Source organism: Pezoporus occidentalis, unplaced genomic scaffold (genome assembly GCF_034315485.1).
Source record: "Pezoporus occidentalis ecotype Australia unplaced genomic scaffold, CSIRO_AGI_Poc_V1 ctg316, whole genome shotgun sequence".
NCBI lineage: Eukaryota > Metazoa > Chordata > Aves > Psittaciformes > Psittacidae > Pezoporus > Pezoporus occidentalis.
In genome coordinates this window covers 315,110-333,366 of record NW_026915116.1, presented here as the reverse complement: position 1 = coordinate 333,366, position 18,257 = coordinate 315,110, and the positions used below count along the sequence as shown (strand labels likewise).

The 18,257-nt window shown below is 58.0% G+C and overlaps 3 protein-coding genes across 4 annotated transcripts in view; all 3 read left to right on the top strand.

The window, feature by feature from the left end:
- P2RX6 (purinergic receptor P2X 6) overlaps positions 1–18,257 on the top strand; it is a 58,835-nt gene that overhangs the window by 30,013 nt on the left and 10,565 nt on the right. The gene's annotated exons all lie outside the window — the stretch shown is intronic.
- Positions 746–5,324, top strand: LOC134168591 (protein DGCR6). Its single transcript, XM_062628418.1, has 5 exons — positions 746–907; positions 992–1,152; positions 1,601–1,701; positions 2,954–3,094; positions 4,797–5,324. Exons 1-5 carry the CDS (start codon positions 783–785, stop codon positions 4,878–4,880), a joined length of 612 nt encoding a protein of 203 aa, XP_062484402.1. The 5' UTR covers positions 746–782; the 3' UTR covers positions 4,881–5,324.
- On the top strand, positions 8,903–13,304 carry SLC7A4 (solute carrier family 7 member 4). The gene is made up of 4 exons (XM_062628417.1): positions 8,903–9,948; positions 10,048–10,724; positions 11,211–11,319; positions 11,759–13,304. The coding sequence occupies exons 1-4, from the start codon at positions 8,967–8,969 to the stop codon at positions 11,947–11,949; spliced, it is 1,959 nt and encodes a 652-aa protein (XP_062484401.1). The 5' UTR covers positions 8,903–8,966; the 3' UTR covers positions 11,950–13,304.

The following is an 18,257-nucleotide window of genomic DNA, read 5'->3' as shown; positions in this document are numbered from 1 at the left end:
CACTGACCACAGCAGTGCTCAGAAACACCCCAGCCATTGGGCACCACCTACACATAGGGTCTGAGGGCAGGTGTGAGGTTGTGGCTTCTGCTCATGAAGATGATGATGGTCATCATCGTCCCCCTGCACTGGGCACTGGTGAGGCCACACCTCAAATCCTGTGTTCAGCTCTAGGTCTGCAAGAGAGACATTGAGGTGCTGGAGCGGGGCCAGAGAAGGGCAGCGGAGCTGGTGCAGGGCCTGGAGCACAGGGGTGATGGGGAACGGCTGAGGGACCTGGGGGGTTCAGTCTGGAGAAGAGAAGGCTCAGGAGGGACCTGATGGCTCCCTACAACTGCCTGAGAGGAGGATGGAGCCAGGAGGGGCTGGGCTCTGCTCCCAAGGAACAAGGGATGGGACAAGAGGAAACGGCCTCAAGCTGCCCCAGGGCAGGTTTAGATGGAGCTGAGGAACAATTCCTGCCCCAGAGGGTGCTCAGGCATTGGAACAGGCTGCCCAGGGCAGGGCTGCAGTCACCGGCCCTGCAAGTGTTCACACCCCGTGGAGACGAGGCCTCAGTGCCATGGGGCAGTGGTGGCCTTGGCGCTGCTGGGGAGCCGATGGATGAGCTGAAAGCTCTTTCCCAACCCAGCCGATTCCACGGTTCCACTGCTCCCCGCCGCAGCCACTGCCGTCCCCGAAAGCGGCCCGAGCGGAGGGCACTAGGACCGCGCACGGGGAAGGGGGCGTGGCCGGCAGAAGGAGGCGTGTCGGTACGGCGCAGGCGCGGTGCGGGGGGGGCCATGTCGCGGTTCGGCGGCGGAGCCGGGGGCCTGGAGGCCGCGGAGGCGCGGGCGCGGTCCCGGCAGCAGGAGCGGCACTACCGGCTGCTGTCCGAGCTGCAGGCGCTCGTGAAGGCGCTGCCCAGGTGAGCGGCGCGGCGGGGAGCGGTGGGGAGGGGAGCGGCGGGGAGCGGCGGGGCGCGGCGGCCGGCGCTGACCCGCGCCCGCAGCCCCTGCCAGCAGCGCCTCTCCTACACGACGCTGAGTGACCTGGCGCTGGCGCTGCTGGACGGGACCGTGTTCGAGATCGTCCAGGGGCTGCTGGAGATCCAGCACCTCACCGAGAAGAACCTGTACAGCCAGCGGCTGCAGCTGCACAGCGAGCACCGCGGTCCGCGGGGGCGGGCCGGGGAGGAACGGGGAGAGGGAACCGGCGGGGGGCTCCGCGGGGAACCGCGAGGGGCAACCGGGGCGGGCACTGAAGAGCAGCGGGGGGGAGAAGGCGGCGCAGGGGGAACCGGGCGTGGGGTAACGCGGGGGGGGGGCTGGGGGAGGCAGAGGGGGACGGGGGGGAGACCGGGGGGATTGTGGGGAGAGGGAACGTGGGAAGGGCACCGGGGGGTGCAGGGCATGGGGGGTGCGCCCGCGCGCTTTGGGAGGACATGGGGGGGGCACTGGGAGGGGTCGATGGGTACCTGCGGGGGGGGGGGGGGACATGAGTCCGGGGCATGCGGGAGGCGGGAGTGGTGCTGGGTTGTGGCAGGTTGTGGGGCACATGGAGGGATGGCGGGGGGGGGTTGACGGTGCCATGCCCTGACCCGCTGCCTGTCTTGCTGCAGGGATGAAGCAGGAGCTCTTCCACCGGCACAAGGAGGCGCAGCAGTGCTGCAGGCCCCACAACCTGCCGCTGCTCCGCGCTGCCCAGCAGCGGGAGATGGAGGTGAGGTCCGGCCTGGGCTTGCTGACATAGAGCCATGGAATGGTTTGTGTTGGAAGAGACCGTAAAGCTCATCCAGTTCCAACCCCTGTCTCACCACCCTCATGGAAACAAATGTCTTCCTCACATCCTGAATCCCCCCTTGTCCTCACAATCCATCACCCTTTGTCCTGCTCCAGCCAGCCCTGCTAAAAAGTATTCCCATCTTATATCCCTTCTAGTAACTGAAAGGCTGCAATAAGACTCCCTGGAGTCTTCTCCAGGCTGCACAAGCTCAGCTCTCTCAGCCTTTCCTCATAGCAGAGGTGCTCCAGCCCTCTGACCATTTCTGTGTGACTCCTCTGGACCCTCTTCAGCAGATCCGTGTCTTTTCTGTAGATGGGATTTGACACTTCCTAACTTTCCCTGTGGCTTGCATGTGGGTTCTGTTACTCAGTGCAGCCCGGTAAGGTTGTATTGCCTCCACACACACATGGCTTTTGATGTGAGCTGGGCTCTTATCCCCTGCAATCCTCTTCTTTCTTCTTACCTCTCCATCATGTTTTTCTGGTTGAGGTTTCCTCCATAGCTGAGTGGCAGTGCTCCGTTCTGCGGCGTGGGAGCACTCCCGGAGCATGCTGCCACTCCTGAAGTCCAGGGTAATGTTCTCAGCCTGCCACAAGTAGGGCCCCAGCACACCAGAGGCCTAAGCCAGGGTTCAGCTTGCTCTTGTCAATACCACAGAAAGTGGATTCCAGTTCTGAAGTTGGGTTTTTGAGGAGTTCAGCTCCATCTGTGAGTAAACGGGATCTGGGTGTGATTTACAGCCCCAGCTCTGTGTGTTGCTGTCCAGGGAACACAGAGGCTCAGGGAAGTGTCTGAGCTGGCACCTTGATGGGCTTCAGTGGCTTCTGCTCCTCCTCCAGGTCTTTCCTTGGACTTCTCCAGAGCCCGTCCTCAGCCATAGCTCAGACCTTGGCTCCTCAGGAAAAGCTATTCAGACACTGATCTGTTGCTCATGGTCTTTTCTGGCCTCCAAACACAGAGAGGATGGTCCCAGAGGTTTCCCTGCATTTTCTGGAGTGGTAGTTTTGCTGAGACATGGCAACTGGAGGAGGCAAGACCCGGGGCCGTAATTGCTGCCTTCTGCTGTCCTTGGGGCAGGAATGCTTCAGGGTTGAGTTGCTCCTCATTTCCAGTAACAGACTTGGAGGTGACAGAAGGTAGGAGGCAGGCAGATATTCCACAGTTTTCCATTGATTGTCATCTTTGTCAGGCTGTGGAGCAACGAATTCGAGAGGAGCAACGGATGATGGATGAGAAGATAGTCCTGGAACTGGATCAAAAAGTGATAGACCAACAGAGCACTCTGGAGAAGGCTGGTGTGTCTGGCTTCTACATCACCACTAACCCACAGGTTGGTGTTTGGGCAGGGAGTGTAAGGTCTGACAGCACACTTGTATCAGCATCTTCATTTGTTTAACAAGATCTTGCTCTTAATGAATTCTGAATCACTGGATCAGAGAGAATGACCCATCCTTTGCCCCATTGGCTGATGAGCAGTGTGCCCTTTGTGGACCTAGTACTGGGTTTGTAACAGAGGAGCAGAAAACCACGAGGCATGGCAACATCCGAGCTCTCTGCTGTGTTTTTCCCAGTGTATGGGTTAGGAAGGCTGTGCTGCAATCCTGTGGCTCCTGCATGGGGCTGAATGATACCTGAATAAGAAGCTGCACAGGTTTGTCATTGCTGTACCTTGCTCACTGTGCAGACTGCCTTGGCAAAGTCTTTATGAGCCTCTTGTCAATCCTTGCATGTGACTTCCTGGAGATGATGATCTCAGGCTGTGATTAGAACACTGGTTGTGGTTTCCCCAGTGCATCTGCTCCCGAAACTCATGAGCAGTGGAAATAAAACTCCCAAAGTCTCCTTGGAATGCCACAGGAGTTTGCAGGGAATGCAGAAGCAGGCTGTTCTTAACAGGGAGGGAGGTGTAACTGATTCAGTTTCACTTCCATAAAGACCCACTAGTGAGAAAAAGTGGCTTAAACCAAGTTAGTTAAACAGGCACCCTCTAAACCCCACGAGTCTCTGCCGTGCAGCCATGAACAAGCCTCTTGTTTTTCCTGTGCTGCTGTTCCTCACTGGTACAATGAAAGCAGCTCTTTCTCTCCCCTCCTGCCCCTGCCTTTTAGAAGTGATAACTCTTCACAGGGTTCCTGTTTGCTGGGGTTTAAGTTTTCCTTTACAGTAGTTGGCAAAGCAGATGCAGACCTTGGCTTGTAGCTGTGAACACCATCTTTGGCTAAGAAATGCCTCCTGGAATCTGTTCTCCACATGCTGGGGTGTTTCCTCTATATCTGTTGTATAAAATACCTGCTTATGCAGGCGATAGGTTTTTACCAAAATAGACTTCTTTTATTTCAATAAGGGAATGTCTGCAAGCCTGAGTCACGGAGCAGTGTTCATGGGATTTGCTGCTCCACTGGGTAGTGTAAGTGGCTTGTGAGCTAAATGTAACCAAAGTACGAGCAGGTGGTAAGGAAACCATACACTGTGTTGACTGTAGGAAACAGTGGTCTTCACTCATGGAAGAGGGGAGTTTTTGAAAGGGAATGACATACCTAGAAGGAGTTTGATGTGCCAGTACAGCAGTGTGCTGCACACAGACTCCAGTTAGGGCGCAAAGTGAACCCTCCTGCTTCCTGCCCATCTATGCTGGAAAAGGAGCAGAGTGTGGAAAGTGCTGTTGAAGGATGGCATGGGGTGTGGGCGTGCAAGCGGGTGCTGCTGCTCCAGAAAGGGAAACCTGCAGAACTGGCTGGTTCCCGCTGCATTTGTCATGGTCAAGAAGAACCTTTCTGAATCCTCAGTGTATCCTAAGGCCCTGGGACTCCCAAGAGCTGTACTTTGCAGCAGATCTCTTAAGAAATTACTGCCCTGTATCTTACAGAAGCACTTGAACCAGAGAAAGGCTTTGGTTGGTATTTCCATGGTTTCTCTTTTGCTCCCTGATGATGAGCAGCTCTTGAGTGGGTGGTTCAAACCCGTCCTTTCTGCTTCCTGCAGCAGGGAATGGGATCATCTTGTTCTTGCAAAATCATCTCTTTCCTTTGCAGGAGCTGACTTTACAGATGAATTTACTGGAGCTGATTCGGAAGCTACAGCAGAAGGAATCTGAGTCCGAGAAGGCTTTTTCCTGAACGAGCAAATCTGCTGGTTTCTTCCTGGAGTTTTTTCTTATTTCCCTCTAATGAATAGACTGTTCATGTGTTTGCTTTTTACTGTGTCAGGAAATCCTCTGGATTTGAGGAGACATTTTGATGTCTCTGGTAAGGAATGGGAGAGGTGAGGAGTTGGAGGCGGACTCGCCATCCATGGATGGTTGGCAGCTGGGAAAAATGTCCAAGTTTCTCTACAAGAAGATGGTTGTGTGTGTGCTGAGGCACAAACAGCCCCTTGAACAGGTTCTTCCAAAGACACTGAGCAGGTATCAGCATCATGGGAGATTTTGGGATTCTGCCCAGCATTACTGGGCTGTGTTTGCAGTGTCCCACTCAATTCGGGCAGCAGAGACATCCTGAGGGCTTTCCCTTTTCCTTAAACCAGTTTCCAAATGCAGAGAAATAAAATCATTCTGTTCTGTCTTGGGGGCTGCAGTTTTCCAAATGTCCGTGGCTGTGAGTACCTCTGCCCCAGCCCTGCATGGTGAGTGTGGGGCACTGGATTAAATCGGGGGGAACTTTGAGTGTCTCTGAGACCTGTCAGGACTGATGACCCAGGGATGCAGTGCATGGGAGAGTGGGGACACTGGCTAGAAGCTGGGTAAAGGAGCACTTCAAGTGTGGAGGGACTGTGGTGGAGCCGGGCAGTATGGGCTGCCCATAGGGATGGGTTGGTGCAGGAGGAGGCTGTGAGCACTTTTGGTGTTCACGGGTGAAGTTCAGGTCAGAGAAGCTGTTGGGGGTTGCTTGAAGATGCAAAGCCATTGTGTGTTGAAGAGCTGTGATTGTGCCTGGGTCACCATTTCAGGGTTTTCCGGCATTCCTAGAGCAAGGCTTGTACAGAGTCATCATAGAATCCCAGACTGGTTTGAGTTTAAGGGACCTCATCGAGTTCCAACCCCCTGCTATGGGCAGGGACACCTTCCACTACAGCAGGTGCTTCAGGCTGGAAAGTGGGCTGATGTGGGCCCTGCACTGTCACAGGATCCCCATGAACCATTTTGAGCTGTGTTGCCTCTGGACCCTCTGCTGGGAGGGGTCTGCACCCCCTGCACTCTACTGTTAAACTGTCAAGGAGCAGAGTGGACAACATTCCCCTCTGGAGACACCATAGGGCCCGTGAGGACACGCACGGGCAGGAGCAGTCCCTGGTGCTGAATCTGTTCGTCTCTGCGTGGCCAGAGCTGTTGTCAAGGAAATTGCTTGCCAAGGGATGAGGATGAGGAAGTCGGGGATGAACAATGGCTCCTATTGCAGGAAGGGAGCCTGCCTGATGCCAGGGTTGGAGCAGCGCCTCCTTTAAGCAGCAGCAAAGCCCATGGTGGGGCTGGAGCAGCTCAGGGGCAGCTCGTGCAGGAGGTCAGGGTTGTGCCATGAGGAGCAGAGCCCACCTGGACCCAGAGCTCCCCTGCAGAGCCGGCAGCTGCCATCCCCCTTGCTGCCGGGATCCCAGGAGGCTGCTCCAGCACTGCCATGACAACGGCAGCTCTCCCGCCTCCAGCTCCCGCCATCTGGCTGCAGATGCTCTGCCAGGCAGCCCATTCAAGCGGGCGTTTCTCATGCCTGTGCTCGGGGTGGGTTTCGGAAAGGTTTTGTGTGTGAGATGGGAGCAGCGGTGCAGGCAGGTTGATTGCTGGGAAAGGGAATAAAGCACCAGGGTAGAGCAGGGGCACTGGGTAAGCATGATTTCAGCAGAGCTCAGCCCCCTCAGTTGTGGTGGTGCTGGTGATGGCTGGGCTGGGGATGGACCTGGTGACTGACCCGAAGGAGCTGGAAATGCTGCAAAGGAGCACTGGCTTTGGGCTGTCGGCTCCATAGTTCAAGTACCTGTGGAACCCCCAGGCTCTTGCCCCAGGCTGGGGACCCCTTTGGTGGCAGCTCCTGCCTGAGTCTCCATGTGTGCCAGAAGCCACATAGAGAGGGAATGCATGAGCTAATGGAGCTCCATGGTGTGGTTTGAGGTGACTGACAAGAGAGCTACATCTCTGTGCCAGCCCCCCAGTCACCCATCAGCGGGAGGAGGGGGAATAATGGGTGGTAGAAAGGGACAAGTCCTGGTTCCTGCTTCCTTTTCGTGTACTTTGGGCTGATGAGGGGGATAGTGAGGTCCCCTCTGCATAAGATGGTCCAGCATGGATGAGGATGTATTTGTGCAGGTGAGAGCCCTGAGAGCTGCACGGTGGGCTCTGAGTTGGCTTACCACTCAAGAGGGACATCTGGGGTGAAGCATCAGCTTTAGTGCTCAGTAGCCAAGTGACAGGACAAGAAGAAACAGCCTCAAGCTGCACCAGGGCAGGTTTAGATGGAGCTGAGGAACAATTCCTGCCCCAGAGGGTGCTCAGGCATTGGAACAGGCTGCCCAGGGCAGGGCTGCAGTCATGGTCCTTGCAAGTGTTCACACCCCGTGGAGAAGAGGCTTCAGTGCCATGGGTTAGGGGTGGCCTTGGCAGTGCTGGGAATGGGTGGATTTGATGAGCTTAAAGGGCTCTTCCAGCCTGGTGGATTCTGTGATTCCAGAGCTCAGCCTCTGCTGCTTCTCCACGGCGAGAACCTGAGCACGGAGGAGGTCCCTGTTCTCCAGGCCCCAGCTGCAGAGCGCAGCAGGGAGCGGCCGGTTCCCCGCTGGGATGGCCGCAGAGCCGGGGCTCAGCCCTTCATCCGCGGCTGGGCTCCCACCTGCATCCCCGCTGTCCCCTCTGCACCCCCCGGTGCCGGGGTGCGGGCCCCGCCGCTGCCCAATGGGGCTCATGCCCGGGGCTCTCCCGTTCCCGGCCCCGCGCTGCTCCCGGCGGGGGCACCGCCGGCTCCCCCCGCCCCGAGGGACTCCCGCGGCAGCCGCGCGGGTCCCGCCCTTCCGCTTGGCCGGGGAGGCGGAGCCGGGCGGCGGCGGCGGCGGCGGCGCGGAGCAGGTGGGGAGCGGGGCCGGGGAGCGGGAGCCTGGGGGCGGCGGGGCCGGGAGCGGGGCACGGCGCGGGGCGATGGGGAGCGCGGCGGGGGCACCGGGGCAGGAATCCCAACCCTCGGCCCGGGGGGGCCGTGACCGCCCCGTCGAGCTCCGTGTCCCCTGTTGGGTGCGTCGGGGTCGGGTACCCCGACACTGACCCCTCGCACCCCGTGCACGGGTGTTCGGAGAGGGGCTGGGGGTGCCTCCAGCGCGTTTGGTGCCAAGAGGCCCCTTGTCCCCATGGGCCGGTGTCATGCCGGCAGCTCACGGCGACTTTTCCAGGACCTTTTGGCCTCTGGGACCAATGGAGCCAGGGAGCAGGGCTGCGCCGAGAGCCCTCTCAGCAGGACCTGGGGCTTGGGGCTCTGGGATACACGTATCCCAGCACAGGGAGGAGGGGAGAGCATCCTGCCCCATGGAGCAGCTGTAAAGCAGCACCTGGAGATGCCAGATGCCTCCTCCTGCTCTCCAGGAGCCTGATGCGTTTCCTGGTCTGGCCAGGATATTCCACGTCCTCGCTTGGAGCTGCTCTGGACTTCCTGCTGCATGCCAAGCCACTCTTGGGCTATCCCTGGGCAAGCAGTGGAGACAGAATCATAGAATCAACCAGGTTGGAAAAGACCTTTAAGATCATCAAGTCCAAGCCTTATCCCAAGACTGCCATGTCCACCACTAAGCAATGTCACTGAGGATATCCAACCCTCCCTGGGCTCTTGGCACACCAGGTCAGGGAGAGGTTGAATAAGGTGGGGGGGGGGAAGCAGCAAAGAAATGTTCAGCAGGGCCAGAGCAGTCTGGTTTGGGTTTAATGCAGCTCTGGTTAAAAAGAAACGCCTCGGAGATGCTGCCTTGGAGATGCTGTGCGTTCCTTCCCTCCTGGCACACAAGCATGGGTCCCCACTGGTGGTTGTGTGTCCTGAGCCACCACCCAGGGGAAGGACACGCTCCAGTGCAGAGCCCAGTGCTGGCTGAGGAGCGAGGGACACTGAATGTGCCCTGGTGCCTTTTCCACCCTGTCCCCACCACCCAGTGCATCCTTGCAGGGGGGATGCTGACACCGTCCTGCTCCTCTGCCAGGTCTCCAGGCAGGGTCTGGCCGAGGGCCCGCCACTGCCTCCAGGATGGCGCGATGGCTGCCCCGCTCCACCGACCTGACCCGCTTCTGCCAGAAACTCAACCGGGTGAAGACCCTGGAGGATGACATGATGGAGACATCCTTCAACAGATGCCTTTCCACCATTGACCTGACGCTGCTGGGCATTGGGGGCATGGTGGGCTCCGGGCTGTACGTCCTCACAGGCACCGTGGCCAAGGAGATGGCTGGCCCTGCCGTCATCGTCTCCTTCATCATTGCGGGCTTTGCCTCACTCCTGGCTGCTCTGTGCTATGCTGAGTTTGGAGCCCGTGTTCCCAAGACAGGCTCTGCCTACATGTTCACCTACGTGTCCGTGGGGGAGATCTGGGCCTTCCTCATCGGCTGGAACGTGCTGCTGGAGTACATGATCGGGGGAGCCGCAGTGGCCAGGGCCTGGAGCGGTTACCTCGACTCCATCTTCAACCACAAGATAAAGAACTTCACCGAGACCCATGTGGGCACCTGGCACGTGCCATTCCTCGCTCACTACCCTGACTTTCTGGCAGCTGCAATCCTGCTGGTTGCCACCACCTTCATCTCCTTCGGGGCCAAAGTGTCCTCCTGGCTCAACCATGTGTTCTCGGCCATCAGCATGGGTGTCATCCTCTTCATCCTCATTATGGGCTTCATCCTCGCGCAGCCCAAGAACTGGAGTGCCCAGGAGGGTGGCTTTGCCCCATACGGGCTGTCGGGCATCATGGCCGGCACAGCCACCTGCTTCTACGCCTTCGTGGGCTTCGATGTCATTGCGGCCTCCAGCGAAGAGGCCAGGAACCCTCAGAGAGCTGTCCCCAGGGCCATTGCTTTCTCCTTGGGGCTGGCCACCGGTGCCTACATCCTGGTGTCGGTGGTGCTGACGCTGATGGTGCCCTGGCACACGCTGGACCCGGACTCTGCCCTGGCAGATGCGTTCTACAGGAGGGGTTATGCCTGGGCAGGGTTCCTGGTGGCTGCTGGCTCCATCTGTGGTGAGTACTGGCAGTGGTGGGAGTGCTGCTCGTTACGGGGGCTGGGATCCAGGGTGGTGTGGGTCTGACATGGTCCTCCTTCTCCTGCCCACCCCTCAGCAATGAACACGGTCCTGTTGAGCAACCTCTTCTCCCTGCCACGCATTGTCTACGCCATGGCCGAGGATGGGCTCTTCTTCCGCGTCTTCTCCCGCGTGCATCCCCGCACACAGGTGCCCGTTGTTGGCATCGTGGTCTTCGGGTTGCTCATGGCACTGCTGGCCCTTGTCTTTGACCTGGAGGCCCTGGTGCAGTTCCTGTCCATCGGTACGCTGCTGGCCTACACCTTTGTGGCTGCCAGCATCATTGTCCTGCGCTTCCAGCAGCAGAAGGGGGATGTCCGTGCGCCAGCGGCTGGTGGCCGGCCCAGCCCCGAGCCCCACGAGGGCCCATCTGCCGGTGAGCTGAAGGAGTACGAGTCCTTCTCCGACAAGCTCCAGCTGGTGGACAGGGACAAGAGCAAAGAGCACCGGGAGCCAGGGCAGCTGAAAGCAACTTTTGAGCCCTACCTGGAGTTCCTTAGCGACTTCTACCCAGGGGAGGTGGTCACGGTGGCTGTGGTGACCTTGATGGTGTCAGCCATCTGCCTATGCTCCATCCTGGTGTTTGGCAGCACCCACCTCCACCTGCCCACCTGGAGCTACTCCCTGCTGCTGGTCCTCTTCAGCCTGGGCTTCCTGCTCAGCCTCCTGCTCATCTGGGCGCACGAGCAGCAGCACGGCACACAGACCTTCCAGGTACGCTGGGGACCCGGCAGGAACAATCCCTCTGCTGGGGTCAGTAGGGTGGGAGCAGCTCCGATGGACCCGCAGGAGGTCCTGGTCACACTGGTCTGGTGAAAGCACTGAGGCTCTTTTCTCCAGCTGCCAAACCACTTTTGTGCCCCTTATGCCCCCCTCCAGTTTCCGCCCGGGTGCAGCCGTGTGGGTGGTGACACCAGTGGTAACTCCACCTCCCTGCCATGCCTTGGCCTGGCTGCTCCAGCAAGTACCACGCTGGCTCTGGGTTGCACTAGGAGGTTGTTCCATCCAGAGCCATGCCCGCTCCACCAGCCTGGCCCCCAGCACCTGGCTCCCCCACTGCCGCTGTTCCTTTCAGGAAGCCCAGTGTGACAATCATTTGTCCCCCATGTTCACCAGTGCCAGCTTTTGTGTCTGTGGTTTTCAGGAGGGGGAACATAGTCCTGCAGGTCTCACTCACCCTCAGCTCCTTTCCTCCCGCAGATCCCCCTCGTGCCCCTGTCTCCAGCGCTGAGCATCCTCCTCAACATCTATTTGATGCTGAAGCTCAGCTACATGACGTGGCTCCGCTTTGCCATCTGGCTGCTCCTCGGTGAGTGCTCCTGCGCAGCGCGAGCCAGGGAGCGGGACCGGGCTGGTCCCGGTGGTGAACAAGCCATCTGGTGGCTTTGGCAGCTCTTCCCCCTGGGGGATGGGTTTATAAAGCACTCTGCGTCCCTTTCTGTCTCCAGTTACCCCTGGGAGACACGAGCTGAGATCTCCCAGCATCTCCCTGACTCTCATGTTTACGGAGTGTTTTGCTTGTCCCTGTGAGGCTTGGATCCTCCCTCAAGCTTTGGGCCAGAACCACCCCCTGCTCCCGCGGCAGCTCCCTGGGACTCCCCCTCCCTGGAGACGCGGGTGCCCAGGATCCGCAGGATCCTTTCTCTCCCTCAAGCATCTTTGCAGCCCCCGCCGGGGCCGCGGCTTGTGCCACTCGCGGGGCCGCCGGCCGCGTCCCGGCGGGCTCTGGAGCCGCTGTCCCCCCGCAGGGCTGCTCGTGTACTTCGGTTACGGCATCTGGCACAGCAAGGAGAACCTGCGGGAGCCGCGGGAGCAGCGCCTCAGCGCCCGCTACGTGGTGTTCCCCAGCGGCAGCCTGGAGGAGAGGGTCCAGCCCGTGCAGCCCAGCGCCCAGCCCGCCAGCCTGCCCGACACCGACACCGCCGACGGCAAGAGATGACCCCCCCGGGGCACGGGGGCACCGGGCTGCGGGAGCACCTGAGCCCCTCCCCATGGCAGGGCCAGAGACCCCCCCTCCTCCTCCTGGTCCCTTCGATAGTGGAGCTGCCAGGTCTGCCCTGGGCACGTGGCTCCATGTGATGAGGATGCTCACCCTTCCTGTTCCCCTCAGAGTGTGTGTGTGTGTGGCTGGCTCCCTCCCTGCCCATCCCCAGCGCCCAGTGCCTGCCCTACTCACAAGGAGCTGCATCCTCACCACCTTTCCCTGAGCAAACCCAGGCACTGTGCAACAGATCTCCTTGTTGCCAGCCCATCCACACAGCCAGGGATGCTGAGGACCCCTGGGGATTGGGACAGGCACCCCACTACTGCCCATCCTGGGTCTCATCCTGGCTGCAGCCCTGCAGACCCCTCTACCTGATGCTGTGCCGCCTGGGGAGGGAGACGGGACAAACATGCTTCCCTGTTGGCATTCCCACTGTCCCCATCCCCAGGGCCACATTCCTGAATGTCTAGAGCTGAGGAGGCTGAGGAGCATATGGGGACATGGGATGGAGAAGGAACATGGCTGGAGTGACTGGCTGGGCAGGGACCCTCCAGCAGAATCCCAACTTCACCTTCCCAGCTGGCATCAGCCATGCCCAGCTGGAGGGTGATGCCAGGGCCAGGCTCCTGCCCCAGCCCTGGGTGTAGGTGCTCAGGACCCTGGGTTTGTTGTCTTGTCCCCAGAGGTCCCCAGCAGTGCCCTGGGTTGGGCTCCCTCTTTCCCCTGCACCCCAATAGCACAGCCTGCCCTGCCCTGCTGTGGGGGGCTCAGCTCCCTGTAATGCCCCCTCCATGCTCTCTGTGAGTTGGGACGGGCTCTGTGGGTGCTTTTTGTTGTTGCCCCACCCTGGCTGCCATGGTGTCGTGGGATGGCCTATGGGGTGACGCTCTGTGGCCACCCCAGGCTCCTTGCCTATGGGCAGACTCAAGTGGAAGAGTTGGGGTTCAGCCAGCACAATTTGGAAGGAGGAAACAACCCATCGAGCAGGAGATTGCTGATTGCCAGGTCCTGCAGCAGGGACACCATGCTCCCTGTCACTGCATCCTGCGAGGAGCCAGGCACCACGGGTAAGCTGGTCCCATTGCTTCTTGCTGGCCAGTCCCTGGGCAGGCTGGGGGTCTCTATAGGATACACCAGCTCCCTGGTGAACCCTCTGCTGCCAGTGCTGCTCCGTGTCCTGCCTCATCCTCGTGCTGCTGCTGCAATGGAGCAGCGTCTCTCTGCTGTGCCATGGCCCTGCTTGGCACCTCTGTGTAGTGGCTTGTGAGCAACGGGCTGCCTGGTCACCCTCATAAATGCTGGTTCTCTGATGGCTCTGGCTGTGTGTGCTCTGTGTCCCCTCCCAGGAGTCAGTCAGAAAACAGCTTGGGCTGGAAGTGGCATTCAGAGCTCATCCAGTCCTACCCCTGCAGTGAGCAGGGACATCCTCAGCTAGAGCAGGTTCCCAGAACCACATCCAGCCTGGCCTTGAATGTCCCCGGGGATGGGGCATCCACCACCTCTCTGGGCAACCTGTGCCAGGGTTTCACCACCCTTGTGGTAACAAATGCCTTCCTCACATCTAGTCTGCATCTCCTCAGAGCAGAGCAGAGGGGCAGCGTGGGGAAGCTGCTCCCTCAGACGATGCTCAGGAGAGGTCTGCTAAGCCTTGGGGAAAGGGGGAGTCCCGCTGCCCGCTGCCCCTGCAGCCACGCTCCTCCTGAGCTGCCTTCCTTCCTCCAGCTAGAGCTGCAGCACACATGGCCAGGCCTCCAGCACTGCTGAGGGCAGCTTTGCTCTTCTGACACGGGTGTTCTGCCATGAAGATGGACTCCAGCCAGACCCATGGAAACGGAACTCCAAGGGCCTGGGGCAGCTGTGCAAAGGGGGCCTGGAACTCGAGCTTTACAGGTAGGCATCTGTAACTGCATTCACCCAGGTGAGCCTGCCGGGGATGGGGCAGCCACAGCTTCTCTGGGCACCCTGCACCAGCGCCTCAGCACCCTCACAGGGAAGAGCTTCTGCCTAAGAGCTCATCTCAGTCTCCCCTCTGGCAGGTTAAAGCCATTCCCCTTGGCCTGTCCCTAAGGGCCCTTGTCCCAAGCCCCTCTCCAGGTTTCCTGCAGCCCCTTTAGGCACTGGAGCTGCTCTCAGGTCTCCCCTTCAGGAGCCTTCTCTTCTCCAGGCTGACTCAGCCCAGCTCTCTCAGCCTGGCTCCAGAGCAGAGCTGCTCCAGCCCTCGCAGCAGCTTGTGAACCAGTGCAAATAATGGGAATTAAAGTGTGAGACATTTGAGATAACCCCCAGATAACCCCATCCTCACTGTGTTCATGAGGGAAGTTTCCTTCCCATGGTAACAGTCATTCCTTATTAAAATAATAAAGCATTCAACAGGTATCTGGGGAGGCAACAGACTTATCTCGTTGGCTTTTAATCTCTGCCATAAATCCATTGTCAGCAGGATAAAGGTAAATAGAACCGCAGTTATCTATCAGGAGCCCAGCGCAGGGCTGGGAAGAGCAGTCAAAGTCCCAGCAGTGCAGGGCGAGCTGAGGTGCAGAGCACTTTCTTTTTCTCTGCTGGAGGAACTCAGCAGAAGCCACATCACAAAACCCTGTGGGCTGTGGCCGGGGCCAGGCTCACCCCATGTGGGCTCAGTTGGGCTTTTAAACTGGTGAAAACCCAAGAGTTGTTGAATCTTCCTCGGGGACTGTAGTGACAGGACAAGGGGTGATGGGTTCAGACTGAAACAGGGAGATTATGATGAGACATAAAGAAGCTTTCCCCTCTGAGGGTGCTGAGGCGCCGGCACAGGGTACCCAGAGAAGCTGTGGCTGCCCCATCCCTGGCAGTGTTCAAGGCCAGGTTGGACACAGGGGCTTGGAGCAAGCTGCTCCAGTGGAAGGTGTCCCTGCCCGTGGCAGGGGTTGGAACTGGAGGAGCTTTAAGATCCCTTCCAATCCAAACCAGGCTGGGATGCCATGAATGAGCCTTGTCACGATCCATAGTTAACCTATTTTTCAGATGTAGAGAAATTCCTGTTGGGCTGCACCATAAAAAGCAAGTGTGGACCCAACACAGCCCAGGAGAGGCAGGGAATGGAAGGATTGAGCTGTGATTAAAGGCGGCAGGGCAGTGAGGAGCCTCCCGAGCACAGCCCTGGCTCCTTTATGAAATAGGATTACAAAATTGCTTGCTTCATGTGTGTCATTCATGTTCCTGCTGCAGCAGTGTGCCCTGTGCTGGTGCGGAACATGTCATAATTGGTTTTAAACTGCCCACTAATGCACACACACAAAAATGGGGTGTCAGTAGCCACCAAGGCAGCGCTCCTGCAGTGTTTGGTTCCTGAAAAGAGGATCAGCAGGAAAAAGCCATCCAAACTAAACACCACCAGCAGTGCTCTGAGATGGGAGCCTGTGACTGGAGGGAGAAAACCCATCAGTTCCCCACCTGAACCCCTGTACACAGGATCCAGCCACCCCCCTGTGCAGCTCACAGCCCGTGTTCACAGGAAGCTGCTGGTCTCTAGGGGCTGGTGTTACGCTGCGTTTCCATGGGAGTATCTTCCTCCAAAGTAGCCTTAAATAAATAAGTAGATTATTTTCTGGGGCTCCCAGAAATGGCCTGGTCAGCCTGGCTGGGCTGCTGGAAACCCATCTAATCGAGATGCATCAGTGCAGTATGTAGGTCAGTGGTGTGATGGCTGGTGCTAGGCTCCGGGAGCCTGGAAGGGCTTTAGGGGCCATGGGGCAGATGCAGCTCCAGCACATGTGCTCTAGTGCTGGGCTAAAGGGCTAATAATCCCCTCACCTCACCAGTGAGGCTACTGGAATGGGAGGACTGGGAGAGGAGCTGGTTTGCCTGCACTGAGAGGAGAAAAACACAAATTCAGAGGGGGAATAACATAAGATTTGTACTAGAGATAACACTGGTGTAGGGATGCTACCCACTATCATTTACATCGTAGAGACTGCATCAGCCTGAGTCCCCCGACCCCAAGATGCAGCTCAGGGACACAGGGGTACCCAGGCCAGCTCCAGAGACAGCCCAATGGGACTGAGCTGGGTCCACAGGACAGCAAAGACATGGACCTGTTGGAGAAGGTCCAGAGGAGGAACACAGGAACAATCAGAGGCCTGGAGCAGCTCTGCTCTGGAGCCAGGTTGAGAGAGCTGGGCTGGGTCAGCCTGGAGAAGAGAAGGCTCCTTAAGGGGAGACCTTACTGCAGGTGCCTCCCAACGCTGTTTCAGAGGGAGTTTAATCACAGGCGTTATGCTGGACTAAGCAGGCACTGACCCACTTGCAGGCTCAAGCCCTATTCATGCTCGAGGGAAGACAAGCGGAGCCCCAGGCTCTGCAGGAGTGGGCTGTGCGCAGGAGAAAGCAGCTCAGTGCCCACCTCCCAGCCTTGTTTCTAAATGATCTCCCCCAACTCTGGAAGCAGCACAGGGACTGCAGGGCTGGTGGGAGGCTGGCTGTAAGTAATCCTCTCATTATCCCTACCACGCTCCGCTCCTCCTCCTGCATGTACAGCCAGAGGATGAGGTAACCCTGTGCTGTATCTCTAGGCACCAGCAGCAGCGTCTGCTCCTTCCACAAGCGAGTGAATGGCAGGGCATTGCCAGATGGCATGAACCCTGAGTCCTGCTGTCCCTTCATCCTTCCACAAAGCACCGGCGCTCATAGCACCACACTGAGCAGAGGGGTTCCCAGAGCATTCCAGGAGCTGCGCTCATGTTCCCGCAGCCTGTGTCTCACCAGCCCCTCCTCTGCGGCCACAGCTTCTCTCTGTTTCTCCGCACGGTGCAGACACGGAATCACAGAATGGTTCAGACTGGAAGGGACCTTAAAGCTCCTCCAGCTCCATCCCCTGCCACGGGCAGGAACCCCTTCCACTAGAGCAGCTTGCTCCAAGCCCCTGTGTCCAACCTGGCCTTGAACACTGCCAGGGATGGGGCAGCCACAGCTTCCATTCTCTAACCCATGTATAAACCTGCCGGGTGACAACCCTCAGCGCTGTTGGTCTGTGAATAGCTTCAAATCCCACCTGGTGTACAAATCCCCACACGTTCAGAGCTGTAGGCAGGACCTTTAACTACAATGCCCTGCAAAGAACTCATAGCCAGGAGTAAGTTTTTGCCCTGATCAGTGTATGAGTACAAAAGTGAGGAACCTACCAAACCAGATCCCTCATTAGCTGTGATATCAGAAACACCAGCACCACTCTGCCTGCATCTGGAGCAGACAAGTCCTCAACCTGGTTATGTTCCACAACCACCTCCTGCTCTCATGAAACCACAGAACAATGGAACATTCACCATAGATATCCCAGGTTTAGTATGATTTTTTGAATCTTTTCTCTGTAGAGCACAGGAAGGGCTTGGGGCAAAGGACAGAACAGGAGCAATAAATGGTGGCTACATGTTTTCAACTATACATTAATTTGCAGGTTTCTAGGACACTCCATGTGGTAAATCAGAACTGCACAGAGTTACTTTGAAACAAAGAGGCTAAACCCCATCTTCTGCTGAGCGCTAACACCACATGCATCTTCCCTGGTGTGAAGTCGGACATCCAGAGCCATGACCCAGGAGAGGGGCTCTACTTTGCAGAGCAAGGGCTCCATGTAAGGCTGCTGAGGAACTGCGCAAGGCAGCAGCTGAAATGAGTCAGCAGTGGATGTGACAGTCAGTTCAACAAAGGAAATCCTACTGTGGAACAGGAGAAGAAGCCTAAGGCAGGAAGCATTTGTTCACAGCACATGTCTGGGTAGGACTTTGCTTCCTACACACCATCAGTGCACTCCTGGGCTGCAGAGACCCCACTGCAGCAGGCTGTGGCTCCAACCACCAGCAGCACACACAGCACATGATGGTCCTCCAGACGAATGCCCCTACACACAGAGATGATGATTAAAAGGAGCCACTGGCCCTGCATGTGCTGGCAGAGACTCAGGGCTGGCTGTAGCAGAAATCTTAAAGCAAAGAAAGGAAATCTGCCAAGTGTTGGCAGTGATGAAGTCACCAGTATCTGCATAGATGCTGCTCCAGCACTGCCCTGCTCATCCTGGTGCCATGGGCTTGGTGTTCCTCAGAGGTGCCACAGGAGCAGCCCCAGAGAGACCCCACTGGGGGGGTCCCAGGCTGAGCACAGAGCTCAGCCTTCGGCCGACTTCTCTGCAACTTCCAGAAGATTCCACCATATCTGAGAAGATTTGGAGAAGCATTTTCACAGCATCACATAGCTCTGCAAGCTCTTTGTTCACAGGGATGTCCTAGAGG